At 37.5% G+C, this 18201-nt stretch overlaps 2 protein-coding genes, 2 long non-coding RNA genes and 1 pseudogene across 5 annotated transcripts; 1 reads left to right on the forward strand and 4 right to left on the reverse strand.

Annotated features, from left to right (window-relative positions):
- LOC18774265 lies at nt 1-3493 on the reverse strand (annotated as a pseudogene).
- LOC109949757 (chromosome partition protein Smc-like) lies at nt 3452-5512 on the reverse strand. Its single transcript, XM_020565909.1, has 2 exons — nt 5498-5512; nt 3452-4532 (listed from the first exon to the last, which is right to left on the reverse strand). Exons 1-2 carry the CDS (start codon nt 5510-5512, stop codon nt 3474-3476), a joined length of 1074 nt encoding a protein of 357 aa, XP_020421498.1. The 3' UTR covers nt 3452-3473.
- LOC18773808 lies at nt 5422-10496 on the reverse strand. 2 transcript variants are annotated; one of them, XM_020567112.1, is made up of 5 exons: nt 10234-10496; nt 8291-9930; nt 7407-7976; nt 6480-6652; nt 5422-6378 (listed from the first exon to the last, which is right to left on the reverse strand). In XM_020567112.1, the coding sequence occupies exons 2-5, from the start codon at nt 9912-9914 to the stop codon at nt 5587-5589; spliced, it is 3159 nt and encodes a 1052-aa protein (XP_020422701.1). In that variant the 5' UTR covers nt 9915-9930; nt 10234-10496; the 3' UTR covers nt 5422-5586. The 2 variants fall into 2 exon arrangements, with proteins under 2 accessions (XP_020422701.1, XP_020422700.1); XM_020567111.1 differs by having other exon boundaries at nt 7407-7979.
- LOC109949963 lies at nt 11350-13520 on the forward strand. The gene is made up of 3 exons (XR_002272287.1): nt 11350-11684; nt 11860-11948; nt 13382-13520. It is a non-coding gene; the product is annotated as an uncharacterized LOC109949963 (long non-coding RNA).
- Nucleotides 14915-17747, reverse strand: LOC18773548. The gene is made up of 3 exons (XR_002272390.1): nt 17698-17747; nt 17507-17601; nt 14915-16962 (listed from the first exon to the last, which is right to left on the reverse strand). It is a non-coding gene; the product is annotated as an uncharacterized LOC18773548 (long non-coding RNA).

Here is an 18201-nt window from a genome sequence, read left to right on the forward strand (position 1 = left end):
TAAATGAACAAAGAAAGATTTTACTGGAGGGCTAACACAGTATAGGCTTGTTGCCAAATTAGGTACATACATACATACCACACAACCTAACAGCATTTTGGCATCAGTAGAATTAGTGGTGATTCAAGGTTAATAACTTAATACTACAGGGATGGTTTTCAGCATAACAAAAATATATACACTTGTCCATCATAGTCGCTCATTCAGCTCTCTGAGACGCTTACTTTGACGCAGTTGAAGTGGTTGAGTCTCGTTACTATGTTTCACCGAACTTCTCATACTCTTCTTCAGTGTTTCCAGCACAGCTATCTCCGTTTCCACGTCCTTGGCTAAGAAATCAGACTCGAGGTTGTTATCTTTGAGGCATTGAACCACAGCTCTAAAATCAGCAATATGCTTGTGTACAAGCACACCCTGTGAGCAAACATAAGCCTTCAATTATATACATTTACATTGAGGATAGTCCTGGATTTAACTATTTAAGAAGCATCTATTGGATGTCCAAAGAAGAGTGAGGATTCAGACCAAAAATAAAGAAAAAGGTCCTTCCAGCAATGCTGTCCTGTAAGACCTTTTTGCATCCTCCACATATTTTTTTAAGAGTAATACTGGCTGGAACGTGTCAATTAACTTGAAGGTGCAGATAAGTCTTAACTGCCTCAAAGAGTTGCTTCCTTTCAATAAGATCCTGAACAAAATCTGTTAGGTTCAAAACAATGTTGTAGGACTCATCAAACTGCTCCAGAGAAGTTCCAATACGAGAATGGCATTAGCATAACAACCACCCAAACTTACAGAAGTTACTATTAGAAAATGCACTAACAGAAGTAAACATATTAAGGATGGGAAATAAGAAATTGGAATGCAAGCAAAATACAGAATGCCAGTGATGCAAGAACACGATCCATGAAACTCTCATCCAAGGAGAGGACAACTGTTCCCGACAAACAAAATACCAAACCAATCAAAAGATACAGTTGTGTGGAAATTTACTGAGACTTTTGCTTACAATATGTAAAAGATCCCAGCAAAATCAGTCTAGCCTGTAAACAATCTCTTAACTTCATGTACATTTTCATAATATTATAGCCTATAGGCTTATCAATCATCTTCAAGCCATTTGCGAATACTCGACCAATTAACTCTGGAAGGCAGTACAAAACCAACAGAAATATATCACCCTAGCACAATAGACACAAGAAAAGCATCTAGGACACTCATAGTTACAAACCCTATAGCCAAAATTTGGTAAGTTGCAGAAAGAAATTAATAAAAATACAAGGAAAATAAGAGCAATGGTAGTGGAACACAAACATCACATTATGAAAGTCCATTTTTAAGAAACTTACCAGGGATCTTATCTGCAAAACCAAGTTCCTCGCATAATTCAAGAGCCTGTGCATGCTGACAAATCATCCCAAGAAGTTTTACAATCTCATCTCCGTTTAAGGTTGAGAGCAATCCATATGCAGCTACAAACTGCAAAAAACCCAAAATCTCCAACGAATTTTCGGTATCTGCTCTCATTTTTTCTTGCCACTGGACTGCTAGGCTTATTGCATCTTTTTTCACATCAAGTCCAACATGCGGTTGACTCTAGTTAGATCATTCAAAATGGAAATGTTCTTCTTCATGACAACTTCTTTGGAACCAACATGCCCAATTTGCCAGTGCTCAGTTAAAGATGCTTGCACCAGCTTCAAAACGAGTTTTCTGGGTTTAATGACATTTGCAGAGCATCAAACATTTCGATATGCCCCGACTGTTTTCCACTTAAATGCTCATTTGGAGAGCCCTGCAAATTCCTTGCATCTGTGGTGGCACTTAGTTGAAGATTTGGAGAAGGTGAAGTTGATGCGCTTCTGACCGGTAAACATTCTGGTTCATCAATTTTGACAGGTAAAGAAACGATGTTGCCAACTATGCAATTGCAAAAAGAAACAAAGAAAAGGCAGTATAGTGAGTGAAAAGTTTTGAATTTAACATATCAAAATATATTTACAGCATTATGTGCTACTTGTGCTGTGACTCAAGTGGTAAGCAGTGTCGTGTGTGGGTAGGCATAGCCATTAGGTTCAAAACTTACCAAGCGAAACCAAAGGTAAATAACAAAATGTTTACTTTGCATGTGTCAGAAATCCGATGGCATTATGTGCAATTGGAGATAGAGACTGCCTAAAAGATCAATTTAGAAGTTTATGCAAACCTTGCAATATCAAGATCAAGGATGAAATAATCAAAAGAGTATATGCGGCACCACATATGTCTACTAAAGAGAAGAAAACATGCAACAGATGCTAAAAGCCTTGAACAACACAGTTATGAAATAGGGACAAATAAATTGTTCAAGTTTTTCAGGACAGAAAAAAATAGAGTATTTACTTACTAGAATATACAGCCCAAAAATCGTTTGCAATATAAAATATCATCGTGGCAGAATATAACAAGAAGGTCCACAAGGTAACAATTGCTTTGAAATATGTTTAAAAATCATTGCTTGCAACAACTTCATAAAGTAAATGTCCGCTCTGCAACTCTAAAATGAAAAATATAAATAACATTATAAAAAAAAGACCTTACCAGGTGCCTTGTTTGTGATACCAAAGGCCTGGCAAAATTCAGTAGCCTGATCTTGCTTAACAACTATAGCAAGTAGAGTTTGAAGCTCTTTCGCATCATAAGCAGTGGTGAATTCATATGTAGAAACAAGCCGCAAAAAGCCCAAAATCTCCAACCAATTTTCAGTTGCCACCTTTATCTTAGCCTTCCAATCAGCTGCCAACTCCATTGCTTTGTCTCTCACATGAGGATTAATTTGTGGTGAGAATCTCTTCAACTCCTGTAGCAAAAGAAGACAACTCCTCCTAATAACTCTCAAATCATAATCAAACTCCTGGTTGTCCACATTCAAATTTGAAGGGTAAAACCCTTGCATTGCATCCAAAACCAATTTCGCTGGGTCAGATGACGCCTGAAGAACACCTGAGATTTCTCTACCCACTAAGTCAATTCTCTTCAAATTCTCATTCATGAGCAATTGCAAGCCTCTACCATTCCTGTTGGCGCTTGACTGAATACTGGAGGAAGAAGGAACATTGGTCTCCATGGATTTTTGAGTTGAATCAAATTGTTTTTGTTTCAATTCAAGCTCTTTGGCCTGTTCTTGTAACAATTTTTCTTCCGACTCCAAATGCTTTTGGCGTTCTTGAATCATCAAATCAAATTGTTTTTGTTTCAATTCAATCTCTTTGGCCTGTTCTTGTAACAACTTGTCTTGTGAATCCAAATCCCTTTGGCGTTTTTGAATCATCAAATCAAATTGTTTTTGTTTCAATTCAAGCTCCTTGGCCTGTTCTTGTAACAACTTTTCTTGTGAATCCAATTCCTTTTGGCGTTCTTGAATCATCAAATCAAATTGTTTTTGTTTCAACTCAAGCTCTTTGGCCTGTTTTTCAAGTTGCCTCTCTTTCATTTCAAGTCCATGGGAATGTTCTAGTGCTTCTGAATCCAAATGTTTTTGGCGTGAGTGAATCAAAATGATTTACTTGCACCTCAACCTCATTGAGGTATTCATTAGCCCTGTTATGAATCAAATTGAGTTCCTCAAATTTTGACTCAACTTGTTTGTTTCTTAATTCAAACTTCTCAACCCATCCTTCAAGTTCCCTCTCCTTCGATTCAAGTTTACAGGACCATTCCTCCATGGATTTCTTAAGCAAACCATAATCTTTCACCTTCAACTCCATTTCCCTGATTGTTTTCTCTCTAGATTGGAGTGAATTAGAGCATTGCACCATTACTTTCTGAATCAGACAAAGTCTCTCCTTTTTCAGTTTAATTTCTTTGTGACATTCTTCAAGAGATTTACCCGCTGCTTTAACCCCCTCTTGTTTCAAAACCAACACGTTCTTCTCCTTCTCAACAGACCCCCTAATCGCATTTAGTTGCCTCCGGTTCAATTCAATATCCTCACGAAAAGCGTTCAACACTCCTTGAGCCCCTGTCACTTCCTCCTCCTTAATCTCAAGCTCTTTGGACCTCTCTTCCAAACTTTTACGAACCCAACACAATTTCTCAGTGCCCTCTTCGATGCTTTTTTGGATCAAATCACACTTCGTCTCCTTCTCTTTAACCAATTTCTCAACTTCCACTAGTCGTTTCTCTGTAACATCAACCTCTTTTATTCTCTCTTCTGTCAATCTCTCAATTCCATGTAATTCCTGGGCTTTGGATTCCATTTTCGAGTGAAAGCTGAAAACTTTCTCTTCCAATTCCTTCTCGCGGTCCTCAAGCTCCTGGTATCGGGCCTGTGGCGAGTTCTGTTCCAAGTCAAACTGGTCTTGGAGCTCTTGGAACCGGGTCTGGAGCGAGTTACGTTCCGAGTCGAACTCGTCCTGGAGCTTTTGGAATCGGGTGTCAATGTGACCCAAAAGGCCCTTCCACTGCAGGGCGAGATTGCTCTGCTTCAACTCTGTCCTTTCAGACCTGAGGCTAAATTTTCCATTTTTCGTCTCCTTCGTCTTTAAAAGACCCTAAATGTTGTCAACGCCGTGTTAATGGAGAATAAAGACTCAAACTTTAAAAAAGAAAAAAAAAAGAAAAAAAAAAAAGAGAAAACCCTACAGTGCCTGTACGTCAGGGACGATTCATTTTCATTTTCTAAAAGAATCCTAAAATCAGATGCTGAAAGAGAGTGAAAGGCTATCAGATAATGACATCACATACCTTGAGTTTGGCGTTTCAGCTTGAAGCTTGAAATAGACGACTGTGGAGGAAGGAGGCCTAGCTTAGCTTCTTCTTCAACACAACGTTCACAAGCTCAGAGCTCTGTTATGACTAATGGCTCATGCAGATCAGTCTCTACAACTACAAATTGCGCTCTCAAATCCTTACTTCTCGTAAATTCCATCTGAGCCGTTGGTTTAAAAGTTTGACAAACGGACAGATTAGAAATAAAATCTTATTTGCGTACAGTTATCTGCCACCTGTTTGGCTTGGGATTTTTAGCGCTTAATTAATCTCCTGTTTGACTTGGGATTTATTTATTTATTTTTGGTTGATAAAGCATCTTTACCAACAAAATAAAAATAAAAAGGATGATATACAATTCAAATTTATTTATTTTGTTTATAAATAAGATGATGTTAATAAGCCATAATCTTTTGTAGAAGTGAATTAGAGCAGTGAATCAAGACGTTGTATATTAGAGATCTTTGAGTAGTTTAGAATATTACTTTGTTAAAATAAATAAATAAAAAAACCAGCCCCATCTTTTTTATTTTGAGAAATAAATCATTTCTAGTATTGAGTTAACAGCTACAAAAAGTTCATAGTATGGCAGCCTTTTGCACAATGTAAATAAAACCTATGATTTAGCATCAAATTAGGAAAAAAGCATTTTATTTGACGACCCCAAGGGTTTGAACTTTGTACAACAAAACACTTCCCCTAAATGGAAGTAATGCAAACCAGAAAACAAAACAGGCTGGATGCCTACCAAAAGTTGTGCCATAGATGCAATTGAAGGTCTCTAAAATCAGCACCATAAACTGGTCCTTCAAAGTTTAAATGTGTGGAAGGTTCCTACTATATTTGATTAGGGTCATAACTATGAGTGTTGGGCAACAAGTGATGGGAGTGAGGTAGCCCAGCATTCTGCATGGCACTAAAATTAGTGCCGATTTCATGGTCGTTGTTCGCGGCAGCCATACGAAACTGTGCAGGGTGTCCATAAGTTTCATACAGCAGAGATGATGAACTTAACTCCATGGCACCAAAATTAGCACTGGTCTCATGTTCGTTGGCAACGGCAGCCATACGAAACTGTGCAGGTTGTCTGTAATTTTCATACAGCCGAGATGACGAACTTAACTCCACTGCACCAAAATTAGCACCAGTTTCTTGGTTGTTGGCCACCATACCAAACTTATCTGCACCAGTTTCATGCAGCAGAGATGACGAACTTAACTTCATGGTACCATTAGCACCAATTTGATGGTCGTTGGCAGCCATACCAAACCGCCCAGGGTGTCCATAGTTTTCATAGAGCTGAGACGAGTCACTGTTGAAAGTTGGCAATGCATAAGGTCTAGGAAAAACTGCTAGAGGTGTCGGATAACTTATATTTTGACGTTTCTCTGGTGGTTGAAACTTGGGGGCAGAAGTGCTAGTACTACGCTTCTTCCTTTCTTCATGTTCTCGTGGTCCCAACTTCGAGGTAAAAGATATCTGTAGAGGTCTCCAACACTCCTTTAGTTTTCCCAGCTGAAGAATTTCTGACTCGATGTCCTTGGATGGGTATTCAGACTCAAGATTGTAATCTTTGATGCATTGAATCACAGCTCTAAGATCAGCTATTTGGTCTTTTACAACAGTATCCTGTGAGGAAAAATAACACTTGGTAGATGTATATTTACACTGAGAATGATCCTAGATTTAACTATTTAAGAAGCGTTATTTGATGTCCAAAATAAATGTACCTTTTCATTTTGTGCTTTTTTTTCCATCCATTTTGTCCAGTACGACTTCCTTGCATCTTCCACATATTCTTTTAGGAGTCGTACTGGCGGGAACTTGTCAACTACCTCGAAGGTGCAAATAAATCTAACAGCCTCAATCAGTTGCTTCCTTTCAATAAGATTCTGAATAAAATCTGCAACATGTAAAAGAAAATTGCAGGATTGATCAAATTGCTCCAGATAAGTTTCAAAAGGAGAATTACACAGTATCACCAAGCAAACGTAAAGAGGTTAATGTTAGAGGTATAGCTCAGTTGGTTGAGCTTTTCCACCTTCACCCATGTGGGCATAAGTTCGAAAACTCCCAGGCACCTAATGAATATTTGTGTAAACCCCCCTCCCCCAATCGCTTGTACTAAAAAAGAAAAGAAAAAAAAAGCATAAAGAAGAGAAAACATATGTAGGGTGGAAAAGAAGAAATCAGAACACAATACTAAATAGAGGACACAGAATGCCAGTGATGTAAGAGGACATTGTTCTTGTCAAACTAAATATCAAACCAATCAAAAGATAATTTGCGGAGATTTACTGAGCTTCAGAACCACAGTTATAAAACGTTCACTTAAAAATATATAATATATTCCAACAAGATCAGTCTGTAATAAACAATATCTTACATAACCTCATTGTACATTTCCATAATTATATCGACTCATGAAGTTTATCATAGGTTTATCAATCACGTTCACACCATTTGCTAATATTCGGCCCATTAACTTCTTAAGGCAGTATACCAACCCCAAGCTATCACCCCAGCACTATGTACATAAGAATGGCATCTAGGACACTCATAATTACAAACACCAATAGCCAAAATATTGTGAACTGCAGATTAATGTAGTGGAACACAAACATCACACTATGAAAGCCAATTTTCAAGAAACTTACCAGGGATCTTATCAGAAAAACCAAGCATTTGATGTAATTCTAGGGCCTGTTTATGCTGAGAAATCATGCCAAGAAGCTTTAAAATTTCATCTCCATTCAAGAAAGAAAGCAATCCATATGTAGCTATAAACTGCAGAAAAGAAAAAATCTCCAGTGAATTTTCAGAATCAGATCTCAGTCTTTCTTTCCACTGAACTGCTAGCTCTATTGCATCTTCTTTCACATGATCTCTAACATGCGGTAAGACTTTCATCAGCTCCTTCAACAGGGGAATGTGGATCTTCATGAGAGTTGCTTCAAAACCAACATCTCCTTTTTTCCAATATTGATCAAGAGATGTTTTCATCAGGTTCAAAACAAGTTTTTCTGGGTTGAATGACATTCGTAGAGCATCAAACATTTCGTTTTGTACTAAATTATATCCACTTAAATGCTCTTTTATACACCCCTGCAAATTCCTTTCAGCTGTGGTGGCGCTTGGTTGAAAATTTGGAGAAGGAGAAGTTGCTACATTTCTGACTTGTGAGGATTCTGGTTCCTCTGTTTTAACAGGGAATGAAAGGGTGCTACCTGCTATGCAATTGCAAAAAGAAACACAGAAAAGGAAATGCATTGGTTAGTAAGCAAATAATTTCGACTTTAATATATCAAAAGAAATTTACAGGATTATGTGCCACTATTGACTTAACAAGGGTAAGAAATATGATAAATAACCCATATGATTCTTCAAACATTGAGAATTTAATTAGAAGATCAAGTTTGGGGCAGTGTACTCTAGAGAATTGTACTACAAGTGTGGGTGTGTATATATTCAGAAACAAGAGAGTATTATACCAATAAGAAACTCAGATATAACTATGAAAAATAAATATAAAAGAGCTTACCAGGTGTCTTATTTGTGATGCCAAGGGCCTGGGATAGGTCAGTTGCATCTTCCGGTTGAGTAACTACAGCAAGAAGACTTTGAAGCTCCCTCGCATCATAAGTAGAGGTCAACTCAAACGCAGTAAGAAGCCACAAAAAACCTAAAACCTCCAAGACATTCTCAGCCGCCACTGTCATCTTATCCTTCCAATCAGCTGCCAACTTAATTGCTTTTTCTCTCACCTGATGATTAATCTGTGGTGACAACCTCTTTAACTCCTGCAACAGAAGAACACAACTCCTTCTAATAACTGTCAGATCAAAATCAAATTTCATTTTGTCCACGGCCGAATTTGAAGGGTAAAACTCTTCCATTGCATCTAAAACCAATTCTGCTGGGTCTGATGATGCTTTAAGATGAGCAGACATTTCGCTAGACAATAAAGCAATTCTCTTCAAATGCTCATTCATGAGCAACAACAAGCATCTACCATCCCTATTGATGCTAGATTGATTACTTGCAGAAGAAGGAATAGTGGCAATGTTAGCATGGGTATATTCCAGAGTTTGGGTGTGTTCTTTGGTGGATTTTCGAATTGAATTGATTTGCTGTTGTTTCAATTCAAGTTCTCTGGTCCATTGCTCCAGTTTCCTCTCTCTCTTTTCAAGACCATTGGAGCATTCTTGTAATGACTTTTCTTGTGAATCCAAATGCTTCCCACATTCTTGTATCAACTGTTCAAGCGAATCTAAATGGTTTTCTTTCAACTGAACCTCATTGAGGCAATCAGTCACCCCCTTTTCAATCAGACTAAGTTCCTCAACTTTTGACTCAAATTGTTTCTCTTTCAATTCAAGTTTACAGAACAACTCCTCCATTGATTTCTTATGCAAAGAAAAATCTTTCACTTTCAAATCCATTCCCCTAATTATTTTATCTTTCGATTCGATTGTCTTAGAGAATTCCACTATCGATTTCTGAATCAATCCAAGTTTCTCCTTTTTCAATTTCATCTCCTTGTCACATTCATCAACCAATCTTCGTGCTTCTTTAATTTTCTCTTCTTTCAAAGCAAATATTTTGTTCTGCTTCTCAATTGACCCCAAAATCTCATTTAGTTGCCTCTCCTTCAACTGAATGTCCTCAGAGTACTTGTTTAAAAGTCTTTGAACCTCTCTTAATTCCTTCTCCTTAGACTCAACAAACTTTGACTTCTCTTCTACTGTTTTCTCATACCAATTCAATTTACTTGTTCCCCAATTAATACTTTTTCCAATAGAATAATACTCTTTCTCCTTCTCTCCAACCCATCTCTGAACATCCGAAAATCGCTTCTCCTTAACAGAAATCTCTTCATCATGCTCTTTAATCAATAACTGAAGAGAGCGCAAGTGCTCCGTGCCCGATTCGACCTCTTTTAATTTCTCTTCAATCAACCTCTCAATTCCATGCAATTCGTTGGCTTTTGCTTGCACTTGGTTCTCTAAGACCCCCATTTGCTTCTCGTGATCCTGTACCTCTTGCAATCTGGTGAGGAGCCCATTCCGGAAGGAATCAAAATAGTCCAAAAGGTCCTTCAATGGCAGGGCGAGCTTCCTCTGCTTCAACTCTAATTCTTCCAAGTTGAAAGCTTTCTTATCCATTGTTGGGCTGCTTCTCCTGTAAAAGGACCAAACTTGTTACAGACGACGTGGTGGTAGAATACAAAGAGTAAGAAAAGTAGAAGCAAATTAGAAAGAAAAGCCTAGTGCCTAGTTTCCAAAACCCTAAAACAGAGTAACAGGGTAGAGCAGAGAAAGCATTGTGGGTGGAATCATTGCCACTTTCAAGTGGTAAAAAGCAGAAAAGCAGAAAACCCTAATATGGCTAAGCCTAAGCCCTGCAGAGAAGATTCATTTTCTGAAAACCCTAAAACAGAGGAGACGAGATTGAAAGAGAGAATGAGGGTCTTATTCGACAAACCTTGGGTTGGGTTTTTTAAGATTTTCTCTTGCAATGGAGTTATGGAGTTATGGAGCAAGTAGGCCAAGCTGCTTCTTCTTCTTCTTCTTCTTCAACCTCAAGCGTCTCCAAGGTTGTAATTTTCTCAAGCTCACAAGGTTCTTCTCGCTTGTCCTCAAGCTCAAAGCACTGCCGTTCAACTTTCTGTAGCATGCAATAAAGGCCATGTCTTTCGAATGACATTTGGACATTAACCAATGTACAATGGTCATGTCTTCAAACGTCGCCACGTATCCATCTGTCGATCGCTTTTCTCCTCTTTTTACGGCGATTGTTTAATGTTGCCTAGTGTTCAGTTCAAATGACATTTCGAACATGTAAAGCTCATGGTTGTTTTACGGCAGTGAAACCCATATCGAAAAATTAAGAGTTGGTTTGGTGTTCTACTAAAAAAAAATGAAATAAAAAATATGATTCTTTTGTGTGACAAAAAAAAAAAAAGAAAGAGTTTTCAAATATTAATTTTAAGATTTTAAAACTTATTTGATATTAAAATTTTTAATTATTTTAAAATTATAAAACTTTGAACTCAAAATCGAGTAAACTAGGCATGGAAATAACGTTTTTCACCTACCTCAAGAGTCAAGATATAAAAAAACCCACTCAAAAAACGTTTCAAAAACCCATCACTTGGATTAGCTAGAGAGAGAGAAACAACTGTGAAAAATAAATTTTATCAAACACGAATAATGGACTTTGAACTCACAAATTATTTTTCAGTTTAAAAAAATGAGTCCAAGATGGGCTAATGGTAAGTTGGCATACTCCGCCCATGACCAATAAAAAAATGCAAAAAAAAAAAAAATCATTAATCATGGGAGTCATCAGTAATTTCATACGACATGTCGCTAGAAAGGCTATCACTACTGGACTAATACAACAGGATGGCCCAATTTCGACAAAAAAAAAAAACAAGGATGGGCCAATGTGAATTGAAAGTGAGGACACGCGGCCAAGTCCAGGGTCGAGGTAATTCAGCAAACCAATCCAGTCCACTAACTCTACAAATTCTAAATTATAATACAAAAGGAAACGACATCGTATGAAGAAGAAAACCTTCTTATAAGGCGCCTGATCTCGCAAATGATAAAACGTTAACCCTCGGGCCCTCAGAGTCCCAAGCGAGAGTGAGAGCAGATCTGAGAAAATGAGAGATGAGAAACACAGAGAAGGTCTGGAAATCCTAACAATGGCATTGGCTCTGTGATCGGAGCCTCGTTGTAGATCAGAGAGTTGAGCGTGAAGAAAGAGAGAGACGGCGGGGCATGAAGAAAAGCTCCTCAAATGCGATTCTTGTTTTGCGAGGTTTACGCCTCGATGTCCGCCATTGATCCACGATCGGATCCGTTCAAGAGCTCACCGTTGAAATCGCGTAGTAATTAACACCAAGACCAGAGATCTGATGGGGTTAGGTATGGGGGTTCCAGGACCCGTCAAAGTTGATTTTGAAATTTAGGGTTTACTTAGGTTTATGGTTTACGGAGATCATTGTTTTTTATTTGATGGAGCGACATGCCTGAGGAATTAATTAGTAGGTTGGTCTTTAATTCAAAGCATTAATGCGTTCGCTGTTTGCTTCCATTCCAGGTACACTCCCTGGCAGCTTGCTCAAGATGCGATAGGGTGCGATGTGGATTGATAGAGGCACTGACAGCGGGCCTTCCCTTATCTTTAAGGTTTTACTCCTTACTCATTCAAGCATGTGGATGTATGTTTTTTATTTTGTAAGATATCATTTTTTGTTTTTAAATGGAAACAAAATGAACAAAAATAAGTGTCCTGAGACAAATAGCATAGTATTTTTGAAAAGTTGAACGATATATCTGACAAAAACAAAATTGGCACGCATTATGGGAGCGCTTTGAAATAGCATATTTTTGTTGAATGATATATTCTGATATGAGGGAGTGGGGGACGGTATCTTACATATGGAATCGGGACATTGTGACATTACATCAGTGATACACGGTGGCGTGGTGAATTTAAAAGTAATCATTTGTAGCAATATCGGATGGTCTAATAACCATGCATAACTAGACTGTTCAACAACTTGATGTTCCGACAAAATGAGAACATCAGATGATGGGGTTTCTCTAACTTTCAATCTAACATGAGGTGGAAGACATTAGAACGTGAAAAATCATAAATGGGTTAGTGCATTATTCAAATATTGTCGCACACAGTGTTCTAGGCAATGTCAGTAATCTGAGTGTTTTAATTAGACTCTCCCCTTCTCAACTTTTCAAGTTAGGATGAGACTGCAAGGAGTCTCAGAAGTTCTCAGTATTTGCTTTTGCATCTATGCACCCAAGCAATGTTTATAGGTTATTACCATGGAAATAACATTTGAAGCAGTAAATTTCATAGAACTAAAATTTATCTGCCCACATTGTCAAATATATACTGAGGATAGATTGGCAGTTATAAACTTAGAAATCTATTCAGTCTCTCTCTCTGGGGTTCTGTTATATTTCCTAGTTGTAGTTGGTACTTATCAAGCTTAATTTGATATCATTTCTCACAGTAGCTGTTTATCATTCATTTTTTGTTATCTGCTGTTGACAATACCTTTGGATTGTGTAAAAGCTGGAAGATATATAACATATATAATTTTTGTTTTAATTGTATTTCCTTGTATTGGCAGGGATTCTTTTTGGTAGTAAAATTTTGTTTAAAATGAAGTTATGAATATGCAAATGTAGTAATAGAGTATTTTAAAATGTTTCTTGAGGATGTTGTGTTCTGGTTTGTGATCTTTAACATTCAGTGGTTATCACACACCAAATGTTCTTCCTATGACTTGCAGCAGTTCTATGTTCTTTGTTGTTATTGACGTAACAAACTGTTCTTCCCATCATTCCCACTTGTTTGTCCATAATTTCAAGACATTATTCGTTCCTGAAATGCCAGCGCTGGAGTCTATTACTGTTTGATGTTTCTTCTAGAGACGTGCAATAATGTTTTTTGTTACTTTGTTCGTTAGTGTGACGCTTTCTTATGTTTGTTTGTTTGTTACTTTATTATCTGGTTCATTTCCGTCTTATTTCATTTGTTATTATTTCTGATGGTTCTAATTTTTTTATTAATTGTTTAACTGTTTTTTTCCCAGGATATCTAAAACCAGAGGCTACGAGGATTTCGCCTCAAATTTCCTTTTTGTTTTTTTAACTAATTTGATCTAATTTTAATCAAAACAAGTCTGTATAATATCAATTCTTTTATTTGAGTGATGCGGATTGTAGTTTTTACTTGGATTGTGTGCATGGTTTTCTTTTTCTTTTGTTAGCCACTTGGAACATAGGTTTGGCCCAAAGATCTGTTGGATCTATATTTCAGACCCGCAATACTAAATTGGGCCAATGAATGGCCCATATTCGATCAAAAAGGCCCACTAGAAAGCCCATAAAGGTAATGGGCTGAAGCGCTACTAAACGACAAAGTAGGCCCAATGTGGGGCCAATAAAAATGAAAGTAGGCCCAATGTGGGCCAATAAACGTGAAAGTAGGCCCAATGAGGGGCCACTAAACTAAAAATTAAGCCCAAAGTAGGGTCACAAGAAGACAAAAAGGCCCTCATAAAGGATCAGTAAACGACAAAAGAGGCCGATGATGGTCACTAACAGACAAAAAAAGCCCAATAGAAGGCCACTAAACGACAAAACAGGCCCATGAAGACCTTGAAACAACATGATAGGCCCTATAAAGTGTCACTAAATGACAAACTAGGCCCAATAAAGTGTCACTAAACGACAAATTAGGCCCAATAAAGTGTCACTAAACGACAAACCAGGCCCAATAAAGTGTCACTAAACGACAAACTAGGCCCAATGAAGAAACACTAAATGACAAATTAGGCCCAATGAAGGACAACTAAACGACAAAAGAGGCCCAAAAGGCCCACACTAAACGACAAACTAGGCCCGAGGAAACACTAAACGACAAATTCGGCCCTATGAGGAACAACTAAACGACAAAAGAGGCCAAAAACACTAAACGACAAAATAGGCCAAAGATAGAACACTAAACGACAAATTAGGCCCTATGAGCACGCTAAACGACAAAATTACCTAATTTGTCGTTTATGGATCCTTACTTGGGCCTATTTTGTCGTTTAGCGTTCTTTCTTTGGGCCTATTTTGTCGTTTAGTGTTTTCTTATTGGGCCTATTTTGTCGTTTAGCGTTCTGCATTGGGCCTAATTTGTCGTTTAGTGTTTTCTTATTGGGCCTAGTTTGTTGTTTAGTGGTACCTTTTTGGGCCTCTTTTGTCATTTAGTGTTGCTTCATTGGGCCTAATTTGTCGTTTAGCGTCTCTTCTATGGGCCTAATGTGTCATTTAGTGACACTTTATTGGGCCTATTTTGTTGTTTTAAGTACATCATTGGGCCTATTTTGTCGTTTATTAATCCTTTATGAGTTCTTTTTTATCGTTTTGTGACCCTACTATGGGCTTAATTTGTATTTTATTGGCACTCCTTTGGGCCTATTTTGAGGTTTATTGGCTCTTCATTGGGCCCGTTATCCTTATGGGCTTTCTAGTGGGCCTTTTTGATCGCTTATGGGCTATTGATTAGCCCAATTTAGTATTGCGGGTCTAAAGTATCGATCCAACAAATCTTTGGGCCTAATCTATGTTCCAATGGCTAACAAAAGAAAAAGAAAACCATGCATACAATGCAAGTAAAAACTACAATCCGCATCACTCAAATAAAAGAATTGATATTATACAGACTTGTTTTGATTGAAATTAGATCAAATTAGTCAAAAAAACAAAAAGGAAATTTGAGGCGAAATCTCATAGCCTTTGGTTTTAGATATCCTGGGAAAAAAACAGTTAAACAATTAATAAAACACTTAGAACCATCAGAAATAATAACAATTGGAATAAGACGGAAATAAAACAGATGGTCAGTGTGCAAAATAATAAGTTGAACCGAAGCATAACTACTGAATGTGCAAGTGTACGATACAACAAACAAACATAAGAAAGCGTCACACTAACGAACGAACTAACAAAAAACATCATTGCCCGTCTCTAGATGAAACATCAATCCTCAAAAATTACCTACAAAATAAAAGGCTAACAGTAACAGACTCCAGCGCTGGCATTTCAGGAATGAATGTCTTTAAAATGTGTACAAACTCGAAAGCTAGCAATATAAAAGGATATCAACAAAACCATAGAATAAAAAAAAATTAGCGTTAAAATGCAACAAGTGGGAATGATGGGAAGAACAGTTTGTTATGTCAATAACAAAAAAGAACATAGAACTACTGCAGCTCATAGGACGAACATTTGGTGTGTGATAACCACTGAATGTTAAAGATCGCAAACCAGAACACAACATCCTGAAGAAACATTTTAAAATACTCTATTACTACATTTGTATATTCATAACTTCATTTTAAACAACATTTACCAAAAAGAATACCTGCCAATACACGGAAATACAATTAAAACAGTCTATTTTGACATCACAGTGCAGTTACTCTGCTCTACAACTAAGAAATAATCCTGTGCTGCAAAAGACAGTCTTCTCATCATGCATGACTCATCAAAATCATGTTAGGAAATGAATAAAATATATTACAATAAATTCATGTTATGCAATCAACTAAAGGTTTGATATGCGTCACATATGAAACTGGATGTTAGAGCATTCACACAGACACACAAAAGAAGAAGAGCACAGATACGGATCTCTGCAGATCACGAAAGCCAACATTGTCGATTTTGTACTACAGCCCTAAAGATTAGTGGTAAAATTCTATCATATAGAAGGTTTAAAGTAATTTGTAATAGGATAAAGGTCGAGGTCTTGAAAAGTAAATCAAACCCAAATTGCAGATTCCTTGCTATATTTTGGAGCCTGCAATGCAAGGAGACCAGCGTTTTTTTGTCATTCGTGTGAATCTTGGAAATTACACTTCCATCAAATCATACTTGTCCCTGTGTTGTGGCACCACTTGTAAAGTAGGTAGGGATGGGCAACGGGTTACCCATTGGCCCAAATGGATACCAATTAGGTGGTGGTAATAGTGATAGTGGTGGTTGTTAGTACCCATGGGTGTCCATTGCCCATCCCTAGTCACGGTTAAAAATTTAAAAAGAATAAAAAACAAGTACATAAGATAGGATCTATTTGAATAACTCAAACCCAAAGGTTCTTTCAGTTACCCCTAACAAACTCTAGGAAGTTGAATGAAATGCTTAAGGGATGCAGGGTTAATATCCTATATAAATAATGGTTTGGTTTAATCTTAAATGATAAATTGAATATTTTTACAAAGTCTAAATAAGTATTGAAATGTCACTGTGTGTGTGTGTGTGTAAGTGAGAGAGGAAAAATATGAATGGAAGGATGAAGGTCCTTTTACTAAAGGCTTCTCTTTTCCTTCCCACGGGCTTGTCACAAAATTCTACAGTAGTACCACATCTTGTTATGCTTTAAAGTTTAAGACATAAGAAACTATCATAAGGCTTAAAGGGTAGCTCACTTAAAGAGCAGACATAAGATCATTCTACACATTGTAAAGAAACAACATTGTAAAGAAACAGGAACAAGTGGTGGTAGTATAAAATAATCGTGCCTGTATGAGAAATTTTTTGGAGCATCCTTTCCAGAAAGGGATTTAGAAAGTGACTTTCCTTGAAACCAAAGTCCAGATTCATATGTTTTTTCAAACACAAGCTACAAAAGAAAATGAAAAATCAAAACCTCTTAAAAAAATACATAGTTTGTGCAATGAGCTCAAAGAAACTTAAATTTGGATTCAGCAGGAAATTAACTATACTTGAGATGTAGATAATGTAATGGTTTTTCTCCTTTTCCCCACCTTTTTTTTCACTCTGGATCGAGATAAAGTTGGAAATATAAACAGAAAAATAGAAAAGGAAAACTCATTAGTGCTCTCATTTTTTCACCACCAATTTCTTGTCCTCAAAATAAGGGCGGATATGAAGTTGGTGATCAGAAGAACGCTCTCTGCTCTCTGTGATACCAAATATTTAAAAAATGCATCTGGTGCACCCCTACATTGAAGAACCCTAATTCGACTCCACTCCATAGACTTCATTTATTGTTTCAATGCTATTATTTCTACAACTATTAGATTTAAAGCCAATCAGGTATCACCGCGTGTAGTGAAACCCTATGCGTTCTTCTATCACGGAAAGGAACCCTAGAATTAATACAGGAAAAGGTGTGAACATAAGAATAGGGCAACGATGCTCACCCTCATTAACACAAGTCTATTATCACGCCGAGAATGAGGAACCCTCGGACGGCAACATCGAGATCTCGTACATTCTCGCCATCACCGTCGTTTCCCTAAGCAAAAACACATCCTCTTGAGATCTAAATACAAAACCCTAGAATAAATACGGGAAAAATGTGCGAACAAAAAGATAGGGTAACGGTGCTCACCCCTATGGACGGCATCGTAGAGAGCTCGTGAGTGTATTGTCGCCTAGAAGAATTATATTCATTAAGAAGGAATATATACCCATCCGGGAAATGCCTAAACCCAAACGATGCTAGTAATTCTCAGAAAGCTAGCATCTGTCTTTCTCTAGAAGATCGGATCGCGCGAAAGTAGAAATGAAATCCTAGAAACAGACAGAAGCAAAAGTTTGTCTAGCAAACCATAAACTCGGGCCTCGGTCTTCTATCGCAACCCTAGCCCTGGGCCCTGATTTTCTAGAGAGATCGTAACCTTGGGCCTTTGATTGTCTGAAAGAAACCCTAGCCCCTCGGCCTTGATGGCAAACCCACAACAATAGATAGTAGAATGAGGCCAAGGGGTTAATAGTCCTTTTACCGAGGTAAAAAGACCTTCTTATCCTTGATGTTTTAGACTGCAATGAAGACGTGTCCACGTGTCCACGTGTTAATTGTTTTCTTTCTTTATTATCCAAATTAAAACACCCA

Source organism: Prunus persica, chromosome G6 (assembly GCF_000346465.2).
Source record: "Prunus persica cultivar Lovell chromosome G6, Prunus_persica_NCBIv2, whole genome shotgun sequence".
Taxonomy (NCBI): domain Eukaryota; kingdom Viridiplantae; phylum Streptophyta; class Magnoliopsida; order Rosales; family Rosaceae; genus Prunus; species Prunus persica.

Excerpts from the sequence above, each read along its gene's own strand:
- LOC18773808 (XM_020567111.1), bottom strand. The coding sequence starts at position 9,914 with ATGGATAAGAAAGCTTTCAACTTGGAAGAATTAGAGTTGAAGCAGAGG. Across the intron at positions 6,653-7,406 it reads TTTTTCTGATAAGATCCCTG|ATTTTATTCAGAATCTTATT; the intron begins GTAAGTTTCTTG and ends TACATGTTGCAG. Across the intron at positions 6,379-6,479 it reads AAAAAGCACAAAATGAAAAG|GATACTGTTGTAAAAGACCA; the intron begins GTACATTTATTT and ends TTTTCCTCACAG.